Source organism: Limulus polyphemus, unplaced genomic scaffold (genome assembly GCF_000517525.1).
Source record: "Limulus polyphemus unplaced genomic scaffold, Limulus_polyphemus-2.1.2 Scaffold943, whole genome shotgun sequence".
Taxonomy (NCBI): Eukaryota; Metazoa; Arthropoda; class Merostomata; order Xiphosura; family Limulidae; genus Limulus; species Limulus polyphemus.
In genome coordinates this window covers 147688-173133 of record NW_013666553.1, presented here as the reverse complement: position 1 = coordinate 173133, position 25446 = coordinate 147688, and the positions used below count along the sequence as shown (strand labels likewise).

General features: G+C 33.9%; 1 protein-coding gene across 5 annotated transcripts in view; it reads left to right on the top strand.

The window, feature by feature from the left end:
• LOC106461357 (ral GTPase-activating protein subunit alpha-1-like) overlaps positions 1 to 25446 on the top strand; it is a 195036-nt gene that overhangs the window by 49216 nt on the left and 120374 nt on the right. For all 5 annotated transcript variants that reach the window (XM_022388288.1, XM_022388289.1, XM_022388290.1 and 2 more), the window contains exons 9-12: positions 11003 to 11222; positions 19103 to 19180; positions 20681 to 20809; positions 21900 to 22100. In XM_022388288.1, coding sequence (XP_022243996.1) covers positions 11003 to 11222; positions 19103 to 19180; positions 20681 to 20809; positions 21900 to 22100 — 628 coding nt within the window. The remainder of the gene's footprint in view (positions 1 to 11002; positions 11223 to 19102; positions 19181 to 20680; positions 20810 to 21899; positions 22101 to 25446) is intronic.

Sequence of the window (25446 nt, the reverse complement as noted above, 5' to 3'; positions counted from 1 at the left end):
GTAAACAAAAAGTAGTTGAATAAAATTTTGAACGTAAGACACTTAAACCTTGTGTCATGTGCAGTAAAGGGTACCCTTACCGGTGAGGTTAATGTGTGTGTGTGTGATGGATCAGAAATATATATTCACTGATTACTGATGAAATAAGAAAAGTGTTTAATAGAGTTGGGCAATTTAATCAATTAAATGATATAATTGATTTCCTATGATCAGGGATTACATCAAATAGTTTCATACAAATTAATCAATTAATCAAAATTAGTGTTTTCAATTATTGCTGTGTTTGGTTATTTCAACACTAAATTAATTGAAATTATGATTAAATCAGTTATTATGAAAATAATCAACTAATAAAAATTTATGTTTCCAATTATTAGTATTTTAAGTTATTCCAACATTTGATAAATTGAAATTACAATTAAATTAATTGTCACAAAAATAATAAATTAATGAAAATTAGGGTGTTATGAAAATTTTTGATTGTTCCAACTATCCAAGTAATTGAAATATTGTTATTATGTTTGTTACAAAGTGCAACACAACATAATGGGTTCTATGTACTTTGCCCAATCCTTATAGGTTTTTCCTTTAGGTGGATTCCTGTACCTGATGAGGGGACATCCCAAAGAAGGTTCTGTACTTTCAGTTTACCTCATCTGGGACCTGAACATCCACCCACGTATTTGCCGTGTGTGTCGACCTTTGAAGGGGAGGAGAGGATCCTGGTGGTTGAGTGGTGACTAGGGCACTGCAACACACCACTTTGGCCTTGAATTCCTGTAGATGAGTGGCCTTAGGGTGGCCTCACCAGGGTCATTTGGCTGGTACTTTTGGGCTAGGGTCAACTAAGTACCAGTGTGGGGCATTCTCAATGGGTGTTGTGGACATTGTGTCTGATGTTGGTGTTTGGGTAGAGTGCTGCAGTGTCCATGATTTGCATTGTAGTGCAACCCCCTCATAGGACCCCATGGTGGGTGGGGGCAGTGGGCACTGAATATTTCTCTTTTCATTATGGATCCCTCAAATCCTCAAAAAAATAAAACAGTAAAGAAACAGCTAATTGGTAAATGACCACGTCTTGAAGACTGAACAGCAATCCTCAACCCATTCTGAACCTGAACCTCATTTTTTGATTCCTTGTCAGACAAAACTTTAGGGCAAATGTCTCCCTTTTTTTTATTCATAAGGAATAAGAAGGGCTTACTGGCTCTCCAAAGTCACTTAACCCTTTCTATACGGGTCACAGGTGTAAGGTTATGTCATCTCATTTGTTGACTCGCATTCAAAATTTTATTGAACTACTATTTCCTGAATTTACGTCAGTAAGTTTGGTATCAAACTTTAGATTATAATTCAAATTTTAGAACTATATATTGCTCAATTTGTTGATTTAAAAATGAATGGGCCCGGCATGGCCAGGTGGGTGGGACACTCGCCTCGCAATCTGCGGGTCGCGGGTTCGCACCCCCGTCCCACCAAACATGCTCGCCCTTTTAGCCGTGGGGGCGTTATAATGTGGTGGTCAATCCCATTATTCGTTGGTAAAAGAGTAGCCCAAGAGTTGGCGGTGGGTGGTGATGACTAGCTGCCTTCCCTCTAGTCTTACACTGCTAAATTAGGGGATGGTTGGCGTCAGGAAGGGCATCCGGCCGTAAAAACCCTGCTAACACTAAAAATAGCGACCCCGTATAGATACGGGAAAAAGCTACAGAAGAAGAAGAAGTTGATTTAAAAATAAATATTTAAAAACACAGATAAACATTGATTTTTGTGTGTCACTTGGTATGTTGAATGCACCAATGGTTCAAATTAGATGTTTGTGAATTCAAAATACTAAGTCTATAGTTTCATATGAATTAAAAACTCAAATTACAGATATTTATAAGCTAGAATATAAAATAAGAAGTTTTTATCTTTTCCATTTGCTAAAACATTTCTCACATAATAAATCAAACATAGTGTCACCCTCCTCACCTCCTTCCATTTTTGGAAATGCTTCCTTATAAACACTTACTTCTATATATGACATGAATAACCAATCGAAAGCTCAGAATGTCCTCTTAGTGGTTTTCTCAGCTTTTCTAACATTCCTTCCACAATTTTTTTCTTTTAAAGCAAGATTTCATTGAGGTAGGTTGTGTCTTTAGTGCACGTGAGCCGCGTCATTGTAACTTCTGTATTGTTAGCCAGGCATGGCTGAAAGGTCAATAACAAAAAAAATTATAATCTTATGAGATTTAAGCTATTTTGTCTAAACATTTATGTTTTCGGGTTGTAATTTGTGTTCATTCTAGAATAAAAGATGCATAATTTGTTTATTTCCTAATTTTTTATGGTGGTTGCGAGATCGGTCAAATTTACCAAACCCATACAGAGATTAATTACTAAAAATAACAGATAAAATATAACGTTTTTTTTAACTATTTGGACATTATAAAGATTTTGCATGTGAAATTTCTAAATTTTCTGATGCATAAAATGTTTTAAATGTTAAAAATGTTAAGTTGTATGATAGATAGGCAAGATGTGAAAAGAAAAAAATGGATGAGAGAAACATTGCTTTAAAAACCTTAAGACTTAATAAAAAAAAATTAGATATTTTGCATATGAAAGCATTGTAATGTTTACTGATAAACAGCATAATTTGGTTAACATTCACTTACTAATTTAAAAGTTATAACATGAAAACTGTAACAAGCACAAAATGGTTACGTGGTCGGTCCTAGGGACCGAGCCCAGGTTGAAAGAGTTAAGAAGCTACATTCTGGGGGACATCTTGGTGGAAACATCTGCACCCAAACACAGTGAACTTCTCCTAAACTCAAAGAGCATTGGGGATATATATACCCATTGAGGTTACTCTCCATGCTACTTTGAATTCCTCACGAGGAGTTTTTGTTGAGAGGGATTTGAATAACCTCCCTGAGTTGAAAATCCTCTCTGGTTTCTCCAGCCAAGGAGTTTCTGTAGTGTGATGTATCTCCACTCATAAAGAAGGAATTATGCTGCCTACCAATGTTCTTATTTTGACATTTACATTACCACATCCACCTACCTCTGTTAAAGCAGGTTATTTTAACTGTAAGGTACAGCCATATATCCCCAACCCTCAGATGTTTCCAGTGTTAGTGGTTTGGTCATTCGAGGGCATCTTGACGTGTGCTTGTTGTGGTGGCAAAGACCATGATGCCTATGAGTGAGAACTGTACTCTCGCTGCATTAATTGTAGTGCTTCCCACCCATCTTACTATCATTCTTGCCCTAAATGGGTGGAGGAGAAAGAGGTACAGCATTTAAAAACAGGTAACAACGTTTCTTCCCTGAGGCTCAGAAGTTATTGTCACATACTCCATCAGAGTCTTTTTCGCATCATGTGAAAAGTCTTGCCATCAATCCATAACCGAGTTGACAAGTCAATGTCTACTTGTATCTCTGTCCCCTCCATTCCTTCCAGTGACTGCCCGGGTCCAAGTGCTTTGGCCCCGGTTTCCGGTGTCTGCTCGGTTTCATTTTCTTCAACTCTGAGATTCAAAACAATTATATGTTCACTCCCTCAGTTACTGGAATCCAAATCTAATGACAAAGATCTGCCCACTTGACCAAGGACAGGGTTCATAGAGGTTTTCAGACCTCCTTCTAGTAAAGAAAAATGGGAAGGTCATAAACAAAAGGGTTCTCTGCCCAGTTCTCCTTCATCTAAGTAAAAATGGGCACTTTGATACAGTAGAACTGTCCTGGTTTTCCTTCTAATCTGGATGACATTAAGGCCCTGATCAATTCTTATCATCCCATGCGTCTATCCTTACAGGAAACATTCTTGAAACCTGCCAATACAGTCACCTTTCAGCAGTTTTCTTTATACTGGAATGACAGGTTGTGGTATGGAGGGGTGGCACTGCTGGTCGACCAGCATGTACCCACCTTGTCGGTATCACTTGATACACCCTTGGAGGCTATAGCCATTTATGTTTCCTTGGGCTGTACCATCACACTTTGTTCTGTCTACCTGTCTCCTAGAGTGACTTATAATCAATCAGACCTTGATGCTCTCATTGAACAGTTGCTTTTTTAATCCTGGGAGACTTTAATGAACACATGCTCCTCTGGGGTAGTGCTGATATTGATGGGAGGGGTTGTTTAGTAGAGCATATTCTCTTGGATCATAACCTTTCTTTCTTCGATACTGGTTTTTATACTTATTTACATGCACCTAGTCAGCCTTTTACTGCCATTGATCTATCTATCTGCTTCCCTTCACTTTTCTCTCGCTTATCTTGGAGGGTTGACAGTAACCCATGGGGCAGTGATTATTTTCCTATTGTTCTGAGGGAGATTGGCCATGGTTGATGCCACCTGACTTGTGTGCCATGGTGGAAGTTGGATCAGGCCGACTGGCTTTCTTTCACCTCTCTCTCTCAGAACTTGATCCTGCAATCGTTAGTCTACCAGCTATTAACGACTGTGTGGAAACAGTAACTGATTGCATTGTTCAAGCAGCTGTTTGTTCTGTACCTAAAAGCTCGACATGTTTCCCACAGTATCCTCATACATGGTGGTCTCCAGCTTGCCAGCAGGCATGGGAGGTTCAGAAACAGGCATGGGATGCCTTTCTAATTGCATTGCTTTCCATCCGGCTCGTGCCTATGCTCGGCAGGTCAGACGTCAAAGCCAAAAGGAATATTGGATTAAGTTTACATCTAGCATCTTTTCTACTACAATATGGGAGAAGATTTGGAATGTTAATGGGAGGTATTTTTCCTGTCTCCTTTCCATCCTGTTCTCCAATGGCCAGGAAGTTGCTGATGTACAGAACATTACCAATACTCTCAGTGAGAGTTTTTCTTGTGTATCCAGCACTTCTGTTTCTTCCTCCACTTTCTTGGCCATCAAGTTTTGGGCAGAGCGATTGCCTCTTTCCTTTCAGGCTCATTGTCTCTGTGACTATAATTGCCCCCTGACACTGGTGGAACTTGAACTTGCCCTTCATCGGTCTGATTGTACATCAGTCTGACCTAATGATGTTTACCATGAGATGCTGCGCCATCTCTCTCTCTCCTGCCTCTTTTGCTCTTCTTGTTTTTAACTGGATCTGGCAGGAGAACGCTTTTCCTGATATGTGTCACAAGGCTACTGTTCTACCTATTTCAAAGCCTGGGACAGATCCCAAGATTCCTTCTAATTATTGTCCAATTGCTTTGATTAGCTGTGTCTGTAAGGTCTTAGAGAGGATGGTTAATGCATGTCTTGTTTGGTTCCTTGAATCAAACAATCTCCTCTTGCCCACCCAGTGTGGGTTCCATCCACAATGCTCCACAATGGACCACCTGATTTGTATTGAAACCTCGATAAACGAAGCTTTCCTCAAGAGAGAACATCTTGTCTCCATATTATTTGACCATGAGAAGGCTTACAACACTACGTGGAGGTAAGGCATTTTGTGGGACCTCCACTCATACACATTTGTATTCAGAACTTTTTACTGGACGGGTGATTCCAAGTCCATGTGGGTTCAGCTCTTTCCCGTTCTTTTACACAGTAACTTGGAGTCCGTCAGGGCTGTGTCTTGAGTGTCACACTTTTCAGTATCAAGAATAATGCTGTCATTACACAACTTACACAAGATGCTGGACCCCATTCACCATCTTGGGCTTCCAGTATGCACGGGGCTTTCCATCCAGTCCAGAGTTTGTACACTGAGTCCTATGAACCTCATCTTCACCTTCACCATTTTCAACTTTGTCTACAGTATGCTACCAAGCTTCAGTCCTTACCACACCATCCCACCATGCTCTTTCAGAATAGACAGTCTGCAATTCCTTCTTTTGGCCTTTGTATCCAAGTGCAACTGGCTAAATTGGGTCTGGCATTGGATGATGTTGTTATCCCCAATGTTCAGCACATTCCACCATGGCTTATTACCATCCCCAGATGTGACATTTCCTTGAGCCATCTGAGGAAGGTGGATACTCGCTATTGGAAGTACCATCTTCTCTATACTGAACATCTTTTGAATTATCCTTCTATTCCCAGTTACACAGATGATTCAAAATCAGATGACTCTAGGCTCTGCTATGGTTTGCTGTGACTCGGTAGTTGCTTGCAGGTAACCCCTTTACAGTTTCTGTGTTCACTGCTGAGTTGTATGCCATTTCTCTTGCCCTGATATATGTAGAAGCTATGCAGTACAGAGATTATAATATTTACACAGATTCTCTTAGCTCTCTACTGGCCCTGGAATCACTAAACATTAGTTTTCCCCCTGTTCTCGTCGATATTCAGCAACAACTATATCATTTTTCTCTATTATCTGTTTCCATCCAGTTTTTCTAGACACCTGGCGATGTTGGTATCTGCGGGAATGAGCTTGCTGATTGCATCTGCTCTGGTGCCATCACAGCCATGCCTATCCTGTATATGGACTACGGTCCTGTATTCAAGGCTCAGCTTTGCACCAGTTGGCAGTCGACTTGGGATGAGCAACGTTATGAGAAGCCTTTCCAGATCAAACCTTTTGTTGCTCTTTGGCCATTATTTTTTCATAATGATCGGAAGGAGTAAGTTGTCCTGACTAGGCTATGCGTTGGCCACGTTTTTTTAACTCATCGTTTTCTTTTATCTGGTACTGACCTACCAACGTGTAGCCTTTGTGACACTCAAGGCAAAATAGCTCACATTTTACTGTTGTGCCATTGTTACAACTGTGAGCAGTGGCACCATTTTCAACATATACTTTCTGCAGGCTTACCCCTGACTTTGGATGGTGTCATTGGTGATGGCGACACTGTCCAACTTGACCATTCTTTTAGCTTTTTGTGGATTTTAGGCCTTTTTAATTATATTTAAATTTTTATCTCAATTTTGACATTTTTTGTTTTAACTCTATTTTTACATTTTACAACAATTTTACTTTTATAGTTTTTATCAGTTGTTTGGCACAGGTTGCTTAGTTGCTTTGCACCACAAAATGCCAACCAATCTTACAGGGTTTTTCCTTCAAGATTTTTCAGCTTTGCTAATTTGGGGAGGGGTGGGGCCTCTTTATTCAGGGGTCTCATGTTTGATTCCCATTGCTATCACACCTGTTTGATATGTCTGTGTTTTGGCTAAGCTACTAATGCAACTTGTCATCATTAAAGATTTTAAACTGCCGACTATAGGGAAGGCTACTGTCTGTCAGCACCTGATGTCAACGTTTTTTTTTTTTTAATAAAGTAAGCTAAATGCTGTTGCACATAAGTTCAAAATGAAATTTTACTTATGGTTCATCCTTTCAATTGGTTATAAATGAGTTTTGAATATTTTGATGATTATCAAAAATGCTAATATTGGTATAGGTGTGGTATTCAAGTTCACTGATATTCAGTGGAAAACTCATAAAGTATCAACAAAATGCACGTTCAGTACTGTTAACTGTTTGGTAGTGTCAGAGTGCCCATTTCAGAACTTTTATTTAGAGGCACCTTGAAAAGTTTATTAATCAGCATGATTATCACTGTATCTCAATGAACTTTGCATAAAAACATAGTTTATAATTCAAAGTTTAATTTTATTTGAGTTTTAAATTTTAATTTCAAATGGAAATATTTAAAAATTCCTAATCTTGACTTCTGTGTGTTAAATGACAAATCTCCCATTTGGTTCTCTTATTTTAAATTTGCTCCATACCATTTTAAAGCTGTCAGAAGGCAATGAATCAGCAACTCAAACTGTAGATATTAACAGTCATAATATAAACCTACAATGTCATTGAATTAGTGAGAAATAAAAAATTTGTGACACCCACCATCGAGGCTCCTTCTATATTGTCATAGATATGAACAGTTTTCTCTATACCAAGCATCCTTCTTTGATAGACATGTGAATGACCATTGCAAACAGAATTTTGACTCATACAAAAATATTCTGTTGGTTATTTCATTTTTGAACATTTTTGAATGTCAGGCATTTAACATGGTATACTTTGTGACTAACTGCAGCTATAAAGCAATAAAACTAAATGAATCTAGATTTGGAAAGTGTTAGCTACTGCTGTAAGAATAAATAGTGTGCAGTTGTCTATTAAATTATGCAGTCATTGTAGAGAAGAAAAATAAAGAAAAGGGTAATGTATATTTATTTCATATTTTTCAGCTTTTCATTTTGTCTGACAATGGTGATTTTGCTACAGTTAGTGTTAGGGTAGATAAAATGTAATGCTTTACTGGAAATGACTAAATATTTATTTATAAGGTTTTAGAGGTTATGGAAATAAAATATGAAACTGTAAGATAAAAATATTTTTATTCTTAATATGGAAATCACCTTGTCATCAGGTAAGTCAGATTGACTCAGCGAATTTGCAGAAAATTTTTAGTAAGAGTTTTAGTGACTTACATTTAAAATCTATTAATCTGTTTTTTTAAAGTAATACCAATTAGTATAGCATAAAATCTTATCCAATAATCCATATTTTAATGGTATGAGTTTCAAGTTCTTAATTTTATACAGCAATAATTAAAAAAATCTTATTTCCCTAGTGTGACACATGACACATTTTCTCTATGCATCTTTGCTTCTTTATTTTATCCACCACCCCTCAGATAAGTATGAAATTTAATGTAAATTACTCACTATAAAATCATAGTTACTCAGACAAACCATACTTTTCATATCCTTCAATTTTGTTTGCTTACAGAGCCATCAAATACAAAAAGAGGCCCCCTCTTGCCACACCCACCTGTTGTATCCTCTCTTTCTGGAATTTTTTAATAGTTCTTTTTACATTTAATCCTATATTATTTATAACCAATAGGAATCCAAGGTTTTTCATTTATCAAATGACGTATTGTATAATGTTTTCTGAATGGACAATTGTCAATTACACTGTTAATACAAGCTTTGTTCCTACGGGAAGATAACGATTAGTATGGATGAATTTGTAACAGCTCTTCTCGCATAGTTAGAAAGCCAGAAAAAGTGTGAAAGTTAGTGTAAATTGTCTACTTTTGCATATTATTACTCTATGTTCTTTGTGCATTATTTAATTAAATAAATATTATTTAGTGCATTACTACCATTAGTATAAAAAAGTGGGGTTAAATGTCATCCACAATTGAAAGCAAGAAAAATGAAAATTTGGGTAAGTACTTTATTTCTTGATTTTCATGTTTATTCTTTATTTATAAGAGGAACTAAAATGTAAAAAATAGGGATATCTTTAGGTTAGTTAAGATTAGATTATGTAAATAATTAATAATAAAAATAATATGATAAAAATGTTTCATGAGGCATATATGCAAGCAGCTCATGGGTAATGTGAATCAATAGTGTAACATGACCTCCATGTTTCCTAAGTGATTTACAACTTATAATGATGCGAATAGTAGTTAGATATGGATGAATGGGCAATAAAACAATAAAATTTGATTATAAATAGATGAATACTGTTATGAATTTAAAGCTACTTAACATAAACAAATGTTGTTTCTTGTTACAATTTCAAGTCATTCTAGAAATTACAAAAGGGTAATTTAGATTTTTTAATGGTTACAAGGTCGGTCATACAGACCAGCATTGTACAGAGTTAGGGTAGAGAAAATAATAGACAAACATTTGAAATGTATTGAGGAGGTTTTAGAGAATATACAAATCAAATCTGAGATTTTTGAGATGAAGAAAAGTATTTTTAATCTTAACATGAATCTCACTTTGCGCACGTACTATTCAAAACAAATACTCGATATGTTCACGGACAAATCTTTAGTAAAAACACTTCATTAAAAAAAAACAACTGATTTTTTGTGAACAAAATACTTATAATGTGTGCTAAACATCTGCCTAATTTTGTGAAGATACACACACTGTAGTATAAGTCATAGTATTAAAACTATCCACAAGTAAAAATGGTGCCGTTATCAGTCCCTGGAACCAACCCCTTATTGAGAGAGTTAAACATTCAGATGTTTGTGTATACAACATACTAGAAATGTTCACTAAAAAGCCTATTGGTGTAAAGCACCAATGTTTATATAGGTTTAAGCAAAGGATAAAATGAACAATGATAATAAAAGAAAACAAATAAATTGAAATTTAGTTCTAAACAAAAACTCTTTATTGAACACAAATACAGTGCTTGTTATTAAACTGACTGGGTTTCATCAGCCTCTTTTTACTGTTGGGTATGAGTGCTACAAAATAAGAGGGGATGACCAGGTTGAATCAAGAGCTGGATGGAGAACCATGAAAGAACCTGACTTAAATACTCTCAAAACAAACGGTTAGATGTCTTGCTAGGTTCACGGGCAACATACTTCAACCAAAGGTCTACAAGTCATGTGTAAAGGTTCTTAATTGAATTTTTAATAGGGTACTTTCCAAGAATTGATACAGAAACACATGCTTGAGACTTAAGGAAGAAAGGTTGTAGTGTGTAACCTTTACATACACAAAAGAATTGGTGCAAGTTTATGACTAAGGCATTTGGTCAACAAGAATGTTGTAACTGTATGGAAATCTACAAAATTATTATTTGGATATACTTGAGTAAAAATGAATTCTATACTATTTAAGGAAGAGTGAAATTCATGACTGTTTCAGTCATTACATAGGTTCAGCCAAAACTATGTTGAATTCTTATAGTCTCTTATTCAATACTATTAAATCTAGAAGGTAAAACACAAACATAAATGCTTGTGGGTCAGTCTTGGTTTAACAAGACCTATAGTCATGATCAGAGAAATAAATTCAGTTCATTCAGTACTTGAGTTTAAGAATTGCATCACCACATTTGTGCCATACTATCAGCTTCTATTTTTAAGATATACTATTCCTTGAAATATAGTCTGTTACTTGATTTCTTTCATAAGTACCTTTTTTCCATATGAGATTACAACATTTTTCTCAGTTAATTCCCACAGGTTTTATTTTACGTAACATTTTTATGTTTAAAATCTGTTATCTTTCACATGTGCTATTATCATGTAAGAAAAATAATTTTTTTTGTTAATGTAATTTTCTTTTTTAGGGCAGATTTGAGAGATGGTGTTGGTGATAAAAAAGTTACTTTATTGACAACTGAGAGAGATACTAGCTCAGCCATAAGCTTAATGTCAGGACAATTGTCTGAAAAAGAATCTAACACTACTATAGGTGCAGATGATCTTTCTTTGGAGTATAATATTGTTCAGAGTACACTTTACAGTAGCCGAGAAAATGTGAATCTTGTCCATGAAATTTTCCGACAGGTAAGTTTATGTAGTATTTGATTGTGGTTTTTCTAGTTATGGTGCAACTTTTATTATCAGTAATGAGGTTAAATGGCAAAACAAGTAAAATTGAATATATTTTTTTAAATCTGTAAAAAATGTTGAAAGTGCTTTTGAACGTAATGCAATATTATAATTTTTTTACAAAGAGGTGAAAACTTACAAAAAGTGGATTTAAACCCATTTCTCTTGCCAAGCAGGCAAGTACTTTTCTATACTGATGAAATTGAAAAAAAAAAAAAACAAGCTTTGTTGAAAGAGATCAGAATAAATATTTACTTGAAGCAGAAAAAGCAATACGATTTTTAAAATTGCAGTCTGTAATAAAAAGCACCTGACCATCAATCATATAGAGGTTATATAATTTTTTCATTTGTGCTGTTGATAATTTTAACTGCTGTTAGGTTGCATTGTGTATTTAAGTTTTCTTGGATATTATGCCAATCAGTATAAGCAACTTGTTAAGCTTATGATGGTTAATTGTGTTTAACCAGCTTCTAGCCAAACTATTGGCTTTAAAATCAGGAAAATGTTTGTATATCTGTATTTAAGGTCCTGACATGCTTAAATATTAATCTGGATCTCATGCATGCACTTCTGCTGCTCATATTACTAACTGAGAACACACAGTGTTCCTTCACTTTTCCAAACAACTGAAGTGTTGTGTCAGGTCACACGACAGACCACTTGATATTTTTGTTTCATAAAAATGAACTCAGTGGTGCCATTGATGTTATCGAATAATTGTATTTATGCTTTGTCATAGTTCTGTTACATGCCATAGAAGTATTTAGCACTGGCCAAAACTCAGGCTCTTCTCCCTCTAATCATGGAGTTCTGTTACAACATTTTTATCAGTGTGCAGTTCAAGTAGTGTGGCACTTTTTCTAATTTCAAACCGCCAACCATAAGGAGGCATCTGGTTGACAGCAACTTACGGTTCTTTATTATATTTTTATATATGTTATTTATTTTTTACTTTGTTCCATTATTTGATATTATTATTATGTATCATATTTTTACACAAAGTACCCAATGTAAATAAAGATATGATTGCACATTTAACTCTCTCAATGCAGTATCTTCACAAAATTTGGCAGACTTTTAGTAAATATTACATGTCATTTGTACACAAAAAATAAGTTTTTTTAATGAAGTATTTTTACTAAAGATTTGTCTGTGAATATATCTAATATTTTTTCTTGACTGGTCTGAGTGCAAAGTGAATTATAAATTGAATTAAAGATACTTTTCTTTATCTCATAAATCTCAGATATCATTTACATAACCTCTAAAACCTCATAAGTAAATAGAAAACTTTTTTTTGGTAAATTTTTTTAATTTGTTATTATCAATACCCTAACAATATATTTGATTCTTCAGCCAGTAGACAAATCATCAAAATATAAGAAAAAGTTTTAAAATTAGAAACAAAATGAACAGCTGTGCCCTTTTTCTTTATGATTTATCACAGTTTCAACTGCTAACCATTTCATATTTGTTTTTTGTTTATTTTACTGTCAATGACTGAAATAGAACTCTGCTGAAAATTAAGCAACAAATCACCACTTGTATTTACATGACACCATAATATGATACTCTCGAGAGCAACAAAATACGTACAAAGAAATAAGCGAACTTGAACCCTGCCTCGAGGACACAATGTGGAATCTATCAGCTTATGTATTCTACAGTGTTTACAACAAGAATTCCCCACAGTAATAAGATTGCACTTTGAATCTGTGCTTGATTTCAAACTTTTTCTTCTTCTTTTAGTGCATTCTGAAAATATTCCATTGTTTGTCTATCTGGCATGGATTCTCCCATTCTCTTCTTCAGTTATCTGATTTTTTACATAGTTATTTGTCAAGGCTCTGTCGTTTTCAACCATTGCAGGCTAGAGGGTGGCCCTGTCATCTACCTTTCATTTTTTGCCGTGTGGTTTCCTCTCCAATTACTTTCCGTCTTTCCATATCTACCCCCCCACTCTGATCCGAATCAACTCCTATGTTCAGTCTGTGCTTTACAATGTTATTTGTGCACACAACAGCCTTCCATGACTCTTGCTCTTGTTTGCTTATCCATTGGAATTGGCCCATTTCTCATGATATTTCTCCTATCACCTGTACCAGTTATCCGTATTGTGTATTCCTCATTTTCTCCTGAATCTTGCCAATTGTTCTATGTATAGTCCCATCAGATCCATCACCTCACAATGTCTTTGGCTGCTCATTTCCATTGTCATTTGGAGGAGATCATCCAGGCTGGCATGTGGACCACTCTCCTCACTTTTAAGTCTCACTACTTGCACCATCTGGTGGTTTCCTGCTCAGCCATATATCATCTTCTCCCTAAAGCTGTTCTCCATGTGTTGGTACAACTCTTGAGTGGTTAATTTATTTCATTTCTCCATATTTTTTTCAAAGGCCTACTTTACATGTTATGGATCCTGCTCTGTGGGGAGTGGTGCTTGTCCAAGTACTCTGATATCGAAAATTCATACTGTGAGATCTGTACGGTCTGTCATGCTCACTGTTGAGATGGGGTGTTGCATAGACTGCTCTCGTGTTCTTCCTTGTGGCATATTGTATTATAAATATGTTCGTACTGGCCCGTACACTCGTGGACTAACATAAATAAAGCAAAAAGAGATTGATGCCCATATCTAACATTCCTTAGAGTTCCAAATTGAGAATGGTCTTTTTATCAAAATGAGGTTTTGTGCTCACCCATTGCACTTTCTCTGGTAATGCATTCCTCCAGACTCTCCAATGTGTTTCTACCCCCACTTCTTCCAGTGGAATATAGGACTCTTTACCACTTACCAGCTCCTAGCCACAGGTGTGGTGATCCAGGAGGAATCCTCCTGAGTGTGCACAATTCTACTTGGTTGAAAGTAGGGTGGTGGTGTTCTTCCTGTGTAAAAGGCATGACTATCCTCCTGCTATAAGTGTGATATTTTATTACTGATGCTGCTGATCTGGACTGGATTTTTCCATGTATTTTGCAGTTCACATCCCAGCTGGGAACCCTCCCTCCTACTGCTGCCTGGATGTCAGTTCCAAGGTGACTAGTTTTGGTTTGAGTAGGATCAGCCAACATAAGTCCCCACATGTGAGTGGGCTGGGAACTTCCCCTTACTGTGGAATGGATGTTACATCCCCAATGCCAATTATTTTGGACTAGAATTGTCCTTCCACATTGCATTTCCACCTTCATGGCATCATTTAGATATACATACCCGGGGTTTATTGCTGCATATCTTGCTGGATTTGCACACATGATGGTTTAGGTTCTTGGAACGGAGGCTCTTCTTCCCTTTTGGTTCCTAGACCTGATGTGAATAGTTGAGGACCATCCTGGTTCTACTGGTCTTGACTGTAGTCGACCACCTGTTTATCACTTGACACATTCTAACCACTCTACACACATACCTGTGAGTTGGTTAAGTAAACATCTTATTTTCTAGACGTACATCTACACAACTAGCATTATATTACTGAAGATGCAGATTTTTCATAGCTTGTGGGTCACATAACAATACATCTGAAGTTTTAAGTAGTTTTTTAAAGGTTTATTTTGAAATAAAGGACTTAAAACTTTGAATCATATTATACTTTATAATATTCATTTTAATCATATACATTTATAGTAAATGTGTTTAAATTTTGAATGTAACAAATGTGACTTGTGCAGAAAAGCGTTTAAAGGGGCAGCCGTTGAGAAAGGGTTAACATATATTTTCTGTTGAATGAAAGTAAAAGGTAATCTTACTGAACTCTACAAGATTATCTTGGCAATTGATAGACTAAAAGCCTCTTTGTGCAATATATTGAAAGTAATAGGATGCCAGAATTCAACTGTAAAATTTCCATCTGTTTGAAACATATTCTCATATCCCAAAAATTACCAACAAAATATGCTTCAACTCTTTACACCCATGAAAAATGGGCCCAAGAAAGGTCCTGCATTAACTCTTTCAACATGGGCTTGGTCAATTTGACTGACCATGTGCCCTCTTTGTACTAGATTAAAGTCTTTATGGATTCAATACTTCTAACTTTCAATATAGTGTGTATATCTTCACAAAATTTGGTAGTCTTTCGGTTCATATTAAAAGTCTTTCACATACAAAAAATCATATTTCTCAGTGAAGTATTTTTAATAACATAAAATAAAGATTTGTCCATGAATATATTGAGTATTTGTTTTGAATAGTCTGTGTGAAAAGTAATTTTCATGTTAAAACTAAAAATGCTTTTCCTCATCTCAAAAATCTCAAATTTCCTTTGTGTAATCCCTAAAACCTCCTAAATGCATTTCGAACGTTTTTTTTTTCAGTCAAACTTTATAGTTTATCTGTTATTTTCTCTACCCTATCTCAAAATGGGATTAGTCAATTAGACCGACCTCGTAACCATAAAAAAAAAAAAAAAAATAGTAAATAAATCTAAATTACCTTTTTTTTTTCTTTCTAGGATGGCTTCAAACTGTAACGTGAAACTACATTCGTTTATCCTAAGCAGTTCTAAGTTCGTAACAGTATATATCTACTTATAATTAAATTTTATTGCTCTTTGAACCATGTCTAACTACTATTCGTGCCATTATAAGTTGTCAATCACTCGGTAAATGTGCAGTTCACATTATGCTATTGAATTACATTACCTACGAGCTGCTCGCATGCATTTTAATTATATTCTTATTATTATTACTTATTTTACCTAATCTAGTCTTAAATAACTTAAAAAAAGATCTGTATTTTTAGATTTTAGTTACTTTTATAATTATACATAAAAAATAAACATGAAAAATAATAAATAAAATACATAACCAATCTTCTTTTTTCGTGAAGTCAGGGTTTGAAGAGAGTTAAACCTAATTTTTTATACTGTAGATAGTAATGCAATTTATAATTTGTACTTAATTAAATATTGCACCAAAGAATATAGACTAATAACATGAAAAAAGTAGACATATTCTCCTAACTCTCAAAATGTTTCCGGCTTTCTAACTATGTGACAAGAGCGATTACAAATTTATCAAAGCTAGTCGTTAACTTTCCCTCAGGAACGAATCTTTTGCTGTGAATGAAATTGACTTCTAACTGTTCAGAATATAATGTTATACAATACGTCATTTGATAGATGAAATCTTGACTTTCTATTGGCTGTAGGTAATATATAATGAAACGTAAAAGAGAACTATCAAAGAATTGTAAAAGAGAGGATGTGACTGGTGGGTGTGGCAGGAAGATTCTGATTTTCTATTCAATAGCTCTGTAACCAAATAGCTCTGTTTGAGCAATAATGATTTTATAGAGTATTTTACATTTTTTACTTTTTCAAAGGGTGGTGGGTAAAATAGTGATGATGACATGTTAAGAGAAAATGTGTCACGTGGGTCACACTAGTGGAAATTAAGGATTTTTTGAAATATTGCCTTGTAGAATTAAGAACTTAAAACTTGTAAATTATCAAAATATGGATTATTAGCTAAGATTTTATACTATTATAATTGGTATAACATTAACAAAAAGTGTTTAATGAAATTTTGAATGTAAGACACAAAGGCTTGTGTCATGTGTAGTAAAGGATACTCAGGGCAATAGGGTTAAAGAGTATATCTGAAAGTAATTTTATTTTGAAATCAAATATTCCAGGCCCGAACATCACCATTAGTACATTACCACCTGATATTTGCTACTGGATTATTTATAATAAACAGAAAGAGCAGATTGTTCTGTACTAGATTTGTTAGGAGGATAGCTCATTCTATCACTTCTACTGAGGTATTTGGCCTCAGTTTAATTTCTGCGATCATATTTTTTTCTGCTTGGAGCAGGCAAGTGAATTGTTTTAACCTATTTATTGCTTAGTTAGATAGCTAGTTAGATTATAATTTTAGGATATTCTGTTGTATTGCTTAATATATGTTTTGTGTTCGATAATATATATTTTAAAGCTTCAAGATCTTTTATTTAAACTAACTTAGTGAAAAAAAAGGTGAGGCCTAGTTCAATTATGGTTTGCACTCTCAAAGATTATGCAGGTCACATAATACACTCATGATGATTAAGACATGTCTACCTCCTGCTGAGTTTATTGTTTTGAATGGGAGAACTAGTCATCAAGTAGGTACTAAGTACAACAATAAAACCATAAATTCACAGAAAATAAACAGGAAAGGTTAACAGATTAAACTTTCAAGATAAGAACTACAAGAAGCAAGATAAATTATGTATTAAAAGAAGCAAAAGATATTAGTTTTATTTTATATTTTTCAGGTCTTCATTTCACTGTACATTGATTGTGATTGATACTTTTGTTACGATGTTAGGGTAGACAAAATTGTATATAACATATAGATTCTTTTTATTAAGAAAATACTTTTAATGTTCATTTGGGAGGTTTTAGAGGTTGTGTAAATGATATTAAACTGTAAGATAAAGTTTTTTCATCATGAAAACCACATTATTCATAGACTAGTTAATTTGAATTAGACTGACTCAGTAAATTCACAGATATATCTGGTAAAAATGCATCATTAAAAATTAAAATTTTTGTGTACAACAGACTTTTTACATTTACTAAAGTCTTGCCAAAGTTCTTGAATATACAATTAGTAAATTCAGAATTATAGTCAAAATTAATTCTGCAATGCAGCATTGGTCCACTGAGATCATTTATTGTACATAATCTGTCACTTAACACTGTTTATTGTTGGAATGAATAATATGGTAATATTAAGGTATTAGATTGAAGGCTGAAATACTCAGTTTCAAGTAAAATATTAAAATATTTGTGTGAAAAAAATATACCTGAGCCCACCTTGCAACTATAAAGATTCGTGACTGGTATATTTGATTGAGAATACTTGTATATTTTTCTCAGTATGCTGGAAATATTTTAGTGCCAAAGGGAACTGACAAAAAGTATTACATGTTGAACAGTAAAGTACTGACACAAGTCTCTGCATTTCCTTTAAATCTGTAAATTTTTGTGTTATTTTCAGACTAAAATTTAGAGTAAGAGAGACTATATTAAATTTTTGCTGTAAATTTCCATAGGTTAAAACTAACATTAGTAAGTTTGGAAAAATTCATAAAATAGATTATTAGATAAATATTTATTTACACTAATATCATAGTAAGAACAATGATAATTCTTGATTATCTCCTGATTGTTTTGAATAGTGTTTATGTTTGTGTACAAAGTATCCAGATATTGCTTACAAAATGCTCTTAGTTTTGCATGTAAGTTTGTGAATATAATTTTTCAGCTACCCTATATTTTAACATTGCAGGTAGAAAATAATTTGAGTTTTCTATTTCACTACTATGAAAACAACCTCATTCATTCATATATACATTAACAAATTTGGTGTAATATACTTTTTTTGACTTGCTGATATACAATTACAAGTTTGTGGTGTTCAACTGACAGTATTTACTGTTAATTTAGCTGCAACTTCTTTATTTTCATTCAAAATTTCTAGTATGCTGGTGATATAATGTAACTTGTTAAAGTATAGCTTAGATAGTCTTATTGTGTATATGTACACTTGTGAATACAAAAGTTCAAAATTACACTGTTTTCAATGTGGAGGTAATTCAAGGTGCTGAGGAATAGTTTTAGTGCTACATTAACATTACTCTTCCATAAAGAAATTCTGTAATGAAATAAAATGAGAATCATCAAATGTATATGCCAATCTTTTTGTTGTCCATATATGTACATAAGTGGATCAGAATTATTTTTCACAAATTTTACATTTGTTAAAAAAGAAAAAGATGACTGATTGTTTTATTGCTTAATTAGGTTATGATAAAATTAATGTTCATATTCTTCTACTTGTAGGCCTTTCATTTTCATTTCCATTTTGCTCCGGCAATGAGGAGAGTTGTTGCTGCTTATAAAGATTGGATTAATTCAGATGTAAGTCTTTTGGGATTCCATCAGAAAATGTAATTAATATGTTACATTTAATAAAATAGATAATCTATGAGTGACCATTTAACTTTGTATTTTTGAGTATTTCAATTGATATAATAAAAATTTGAAAGTATACAAGCTAACATGAACTTACTATTCATAAAAGACCAGCTGATTTTTGCAGTTATTACCAGTATCATCATAGAGAAGGCTTCTTAATGTATCTTACACGTTCAGTGCCATGTGCGTCACTGGTGGGTCACAAGTGACTTTTAGTTATAGAACACGTGACACTGGTGGGACACATAGTACAAGTGACTTCAATGAGCTCATTAAACATAGTATAATTACTCATATAAATATTAGATATCTGGGATGAGGAAAAAAGAAATGTGTGGTTGATACTAGGGTAGGACTTATTTATACTACTGTTAATATGGGTATTTATTGTGATATGGCATTTTCTCTATAAAGTATCCTATTAAATATTAGTATTGAATTTAAGCAAAATTTAGTAATAACAGTACATGTAAAAATGCACAATCCCAGTTATTATTTTAATATTATTAAAAAATTATGCATGGATGTATAATTAAAACTTCACTGAACAAAACCTTATGGGCATGTATATTTAAATTCATGTGATCACTAATTTTAACAAGATTAATCATGATAATGCTGACTTTTGTGCTCATAATTATTATTATAGAAACAATGTCTTCATGCTCTTGAAACATTTGACTTGTATATGTTTCTTGTGCTGGTTGTAAATATAAAATAATTTGAAGGAAATGGTTTTTGGTCTACTTTTCAAGAGAGTGCATATGTAATGATTGTAAATGTTTACATAAAATTTGAGCTTATTTCTCTGTACGATGAAACTAATAAGTATTACCTTCAAAATACTATTTCTCCCCCTAAATATGTACATGGTATGTTTTTTAAATATTTGTAAAATGTTTTAAATACTAAATTCAATTTTTATTACAAAAGCTTTCTTTTAAAGGGAAAAAAACATTGTTTAAGTTGTTATCATACATTCTGTTCCACATTTTTAAGTTATTGAAAACAGAAATAACAGTTAAGGAAACATTTTTAGAATAGAATTAAGAAAGGTAATCCATAAAAGCATGTTCTTCATGAAAATACATTAAAAAATTGAACATTGATAAAAATATGGAGCATCTTTAAAATTTTGATGTCATAACTTACATGATTTGTTAAGATGAGGTTATATCGGTGCGAGTTTCTAATCCTCAGATTGTCATAGAGCTAAAACCAAAACAGAGTAAGCTATATTTATTAGACTATTTATTCTTTGGTTTGTGTAGACATTTACAAATGCTACATCCTGTTATATTGTTATCAGCTGTCTTTGGTCTTTGTATATTAATGTAAAAAATTAATTTAAATTGCACTTATAACTCACTGTGATCTAAAAATTTCAATTGTTTTCTTGCTGACTGTAGCACGTAGCTTTTTTTTTTCTATCAAATGCCGTAGGTGTCAGAGCAGCCAGTATTTATGCAATGTCCTCCTGAACTAGAAGTCTGCACAAAAGAAGAAGCTCAGGGGCTTAAGAAAATGTGGTCAGGATCAAGTACCTCCTCACAAGGAAGTACTTATACAGAGGTGAGATATTTTAAAATTTTAGTAAAATTATTAGAGTATTGAATAACAGTGGTTTTTGTTTTTTAAGATTAACATGTTTGCAAGTATAAGGGTTATGTTAGGTAGCATATGGATTTACTGAAATTACATTATAGTATTAATGTCACCTAAATTATTTTTTATTTTATTTGATAATATATTGAATGATACTCAGTAGTTGATGATGCAGTGTATTTTAATCGTGAGTAATGTACTGCTAAGAAAAATATTTAATTAAAAAGAGTCACACTATTAAAGAAAGGTTTGTATGTGTTGTAATTGGCTTGTTTTCTGGGAATATAGAGAGTGAGTACATTATATTTACTCTTTTCAGCCCAGGTGTTCTGGGTATTACACATAGAAAACTGACAGCATCTAATTTTGTAAAATTATTTATGATCTATCCATATAAGTTTCCTCCAAAATAAAATTATTACTAAAATGTTGAAATTTTAAGTTTTCTTTAAATTTATTCTTTGTTAGCATTTGTTTTGGATGAATTAATTCAAAAAAATTGAATCTGTTAATTCTAATTGTCAGGTTTTGAACTTCTTGTGGAATTATTATGCAGATGGTGAAAATCCACCTGCACAACTAAAACTAAGGCATAAATCTAAAGTCTCTAAATTTATTGGAGAGGCTTGTTTTTAGTTCATCTAGTTTAAAAACAGTTAATTTTAGAAGTTGGTAATATCAAAAACTTTAAAATTCAACTCTCTGTATGTTTTATCATTTTCTTGTTTCTGAGGCTAAGCAAAAATTATAAATATATCATCTGAAACCTGGGATTATTATCTTTCTTGCCATCTGATGTAAGTGTATTAATTTTTTTGCATTGGAATTGGCATACTCTTCCCAAATTCCCCAAAGCTTCACACTATCCTTGAAATACCAAACAATGTTATTAATACATACCATTTCACTGTTATTTTATATTGTTGTAGTTGTCATGTAGCTTGCTGTCTGCATATTATAAACCATTTTAATATAATGTACTCAGCCATATGTGGCAAATTAAGATTTAAATTTTTTTAAATACTGTGTTTCTCTTAAGAACTTATCTCCATTCCAGACTGTAGATAGCTCTGTAACATCAGGGAGCAATGTAACTAGTATTGGAAGGCTTAGAAATGATTCATATCTACGTGCAGTTCGCTGTGATCAAATTGTCAAGGCTGGTCTACAGAATGTGCTTCAGGTTTTTATTACAAATGCTGCCAATGTTTTTCTCTTGGAGGTGACTGCCACTAAAGAAAATTACTTAGAGGAACAGGTAACTGAAACTTAGTTGATAAATGTTTCTGATGTTTATAAAAGTACTGATTGATGACTAACATTGTGTATACAACATGCAGTTTTCTGTTTTTGTATTTTAAAAGTCAGCTGAAAGAAATTTATTATAGTAACCTCTGTTAAAGTCATCAGGTGGGAGACCAGCCTTAACCTTTTCTACTGGGGTATAATTTTCTGTGCAAGTCATGAGGTTTTACAGAATTATGTTTATTAATGAAATTAGCATTATAATGTAGTTTATAATTTCAAAGTTTTATATTATCTAAGTTCTATTTCCTTTATATCAAAAGAAACTGTTAAAAAATACTTAAAGTTCATTTTTGATGTTACATGATGTGCAAGCATTCTTAGTTTGTAACTTTTAGTTTCAACAAGTTGAATGATACTAGATCTAGACTGTATATGTATTTCCGAGACAACAGCAAACTTCTACACACAGAAATGCCATTTTCCTTGTGCATCTGCTTATGAGATTTGCATGCCACTAGCCTTGAGGTAAATTCCACCTAAATGCACATGTTTAACATAAATTGCACTGGTGCATGATGACATCATTATGTGATAAAAGCCTTCCACCAATAAGAGGGTGACACAACCTACATTTGCAGTAACTCCCCTTATGCACTTGTACTCATGTTAATGTCATTCTTTTCCTTGGCACTGTATTGAACAGATGAGTTGAAATTTCATCTGGCTTCAATTTGATAAGATTTGCATTCATTAATGAAACTTTCTTTTTTATTATAGTTTGGATTCTTTCTTTACATCTTTACTTTATTATAATGAATTCTGAAGTGATGGTGACTTCTACTTTGTCCTATGTGAGTGTTGTTAATCTGCTTATATCCTGGACCCCTCTTCTTCCAGAGATCTGTCTCTTTCTATCCATACTGGATGGCTTTGTCCACTTCTGAAGTTGGTATGTGCTTCCCTGGATGTAGATGCTTGCAGGATCTTCCATATTCTTCACATCAAATTCAGCATCTAACTCATTCTCTTGCTGCCCATTTTTGCAGGATTTTAGAGGAGATCATTTAAGTGAGCATACGGTTGACTTCCCAGATATTTGTCTCTCATTATATGTACCATAATTTCATATAAACCAACTATTTCATCTCGTGTTGGATTTTAACTTCCACTAGTAGCCATTCTTCAATCAACCCACTGTCCTTGAGATAAATATGCACATTTTCTTTTGAAGCTCTCCTTTATATTTTTTGGGGTTCTGCCAAGTGTCTGGTGTTGCTTCCCAGGTATGCTTATTTTCCAAAATCCACAATGAGCCGAGATAACAGAAAGTGCTCAAACCATCCACCCTGGTTCAACTATTACCCACGAAGAGATGGGATGTTCTGCAAGACCACTTGAGGTATCCTCATGGTATACATACTTATTCAGTTGTGTGATCCAGACAGTATCAATTTCATGGACTATAATGGAAAAAGCCAGCACTTTTGCCCACTTCCTTGGCTTACACTTGCCACCTTTCAAAAAAAATGGTATTTCGTCAGCAATCTTTACACTGTTGTCTGCAGTAAAAGTCCTTTCAATCAGGTTTACTGATGGGGATTTGGGCAATACTCCGGATTTTCCCAGTGAGAATCCCCCCCCATCCTCCTTTGAGTACATCACAGGAGGCCCTTGCCACTTACCACTTCCTAACTGCTGGGGTGGTGGACAGTGAAGAATCCTCACCGGTTGGGCTTAACAGTATAGTGAGAACTGGGGTGGTAATGGCACTGTCAGTGTCAAAACAACATGGCAAATAACCAATGTGCCCTCCTGCTGCAGCCAAAAACTGCTCAGTATAGTTAAGGTGTGTTCATTTGGTACAGACTGATTGCACCCCATCCACACTAGGCTATTGGCTTGCCAACTGCTTGTGTGCAAGTGCTAAGATGGTCGTGTTCTCTCTCCACTCATACCTGCAGCACTTGGAGCTCATTTTACATACCGGGTGAAGAGTGTACTCTTGTTCAGACGAGCTGTGGTCTCCCATAGGTGTTCCCTTATGAAGGCCCTGTCATTGGGTGTTACACTCCATGGGCTTCCATCTGGGCACTTTATGAAGGGACCTCATCTAGATAATTTGTGCACCAGCCCATCTACAATTTCATTATGGGATTCTAGCATTTCTGTGTGAAGAGGTGTATTATCGTTTCGGAAGTTAACATTTTTCTAATCTGAAAAGGTATTTCTGATAGATATATACCTCCACAAACAATCTCACCCATCCTCCCCACTTCTGGTGCACATCCTTTTTTCTTGCATCATCAAAGATTTTTGTTTTCACAAGTGCAAGGGCATAGAGGGAGTTACTGAACATGGATTTTGTGTCACCTTCCCATTGATGGAGAACTTTTGTCACATGATGATGGCATCATGCACCAGCCAGTTCACATTAAACACATAAAATTAAGGTTAGACTTACCTAAGTTCAAGGCTAGTGGCATGCAAATCTCATAGGCAGATGTGCAAGGAAGACAGCATTTCTGTGGAAGAGGTATCTATCAGAAATATAAATGTCTAAACACAATTTACATTTATTATGTTATTTACATGTGCTGGTTTCAAAGTTCTTAAGTTCAAAATCCTGAACACAAGAAATACATTTTGCCACCCCATGGTAGAAGCCATGTCCACTTTCAATAAGTTAGACTTGTCATTTCTGAACCATTTGTAATTATTTATAACCAATAGAAAGAATTTTTTATTTTAAAGTACAAGCTCCTAATACTTATTTTGAAGTTGATGGGCAGTATTTGATATCATTTACTATTAACTTCTGATAGTAGTGAAACTGTTTTGTCCTCCATAGCATTTATCATTTTTTCTTGCCTAAATAGATATTAGTTAGACAGTTAAATTGCATTTAGGTTTTACTTTTACATTTTAGTGAATTTTGTTTTATTTATGTTTTAAAATTCATATTTGAAAGGTTTAATAATTTTATTTAATACAATCTAGACTTCGTCTTGGTTCCAAAGGGTTAACTTATTATGTAAATGCAAAAACATTTAGCCAGAGGCTTGTATGTCTCTTTCAATAATACCCTGTAACATGCTGGGGGTCTTCCCGTTGTGGTGTATCGAGATGAATAATAAATGGTGAAGGACAAGCAAGAGAAATATATCATTAAAAATAAAGTATATGTGAAAAAATTAAGAAATAAAAAATATGTATATACCTTTTAATTATTCATTGAATAATCTTAAAATTTTTTCTTTTGATTTCACTTTACAAATTTAATCAAAAGAAAATATTTTAAGATTGTTTGATGAATAATTAAAAGGTATGTACAGATTTTCATTTCTTAATTTTTCACA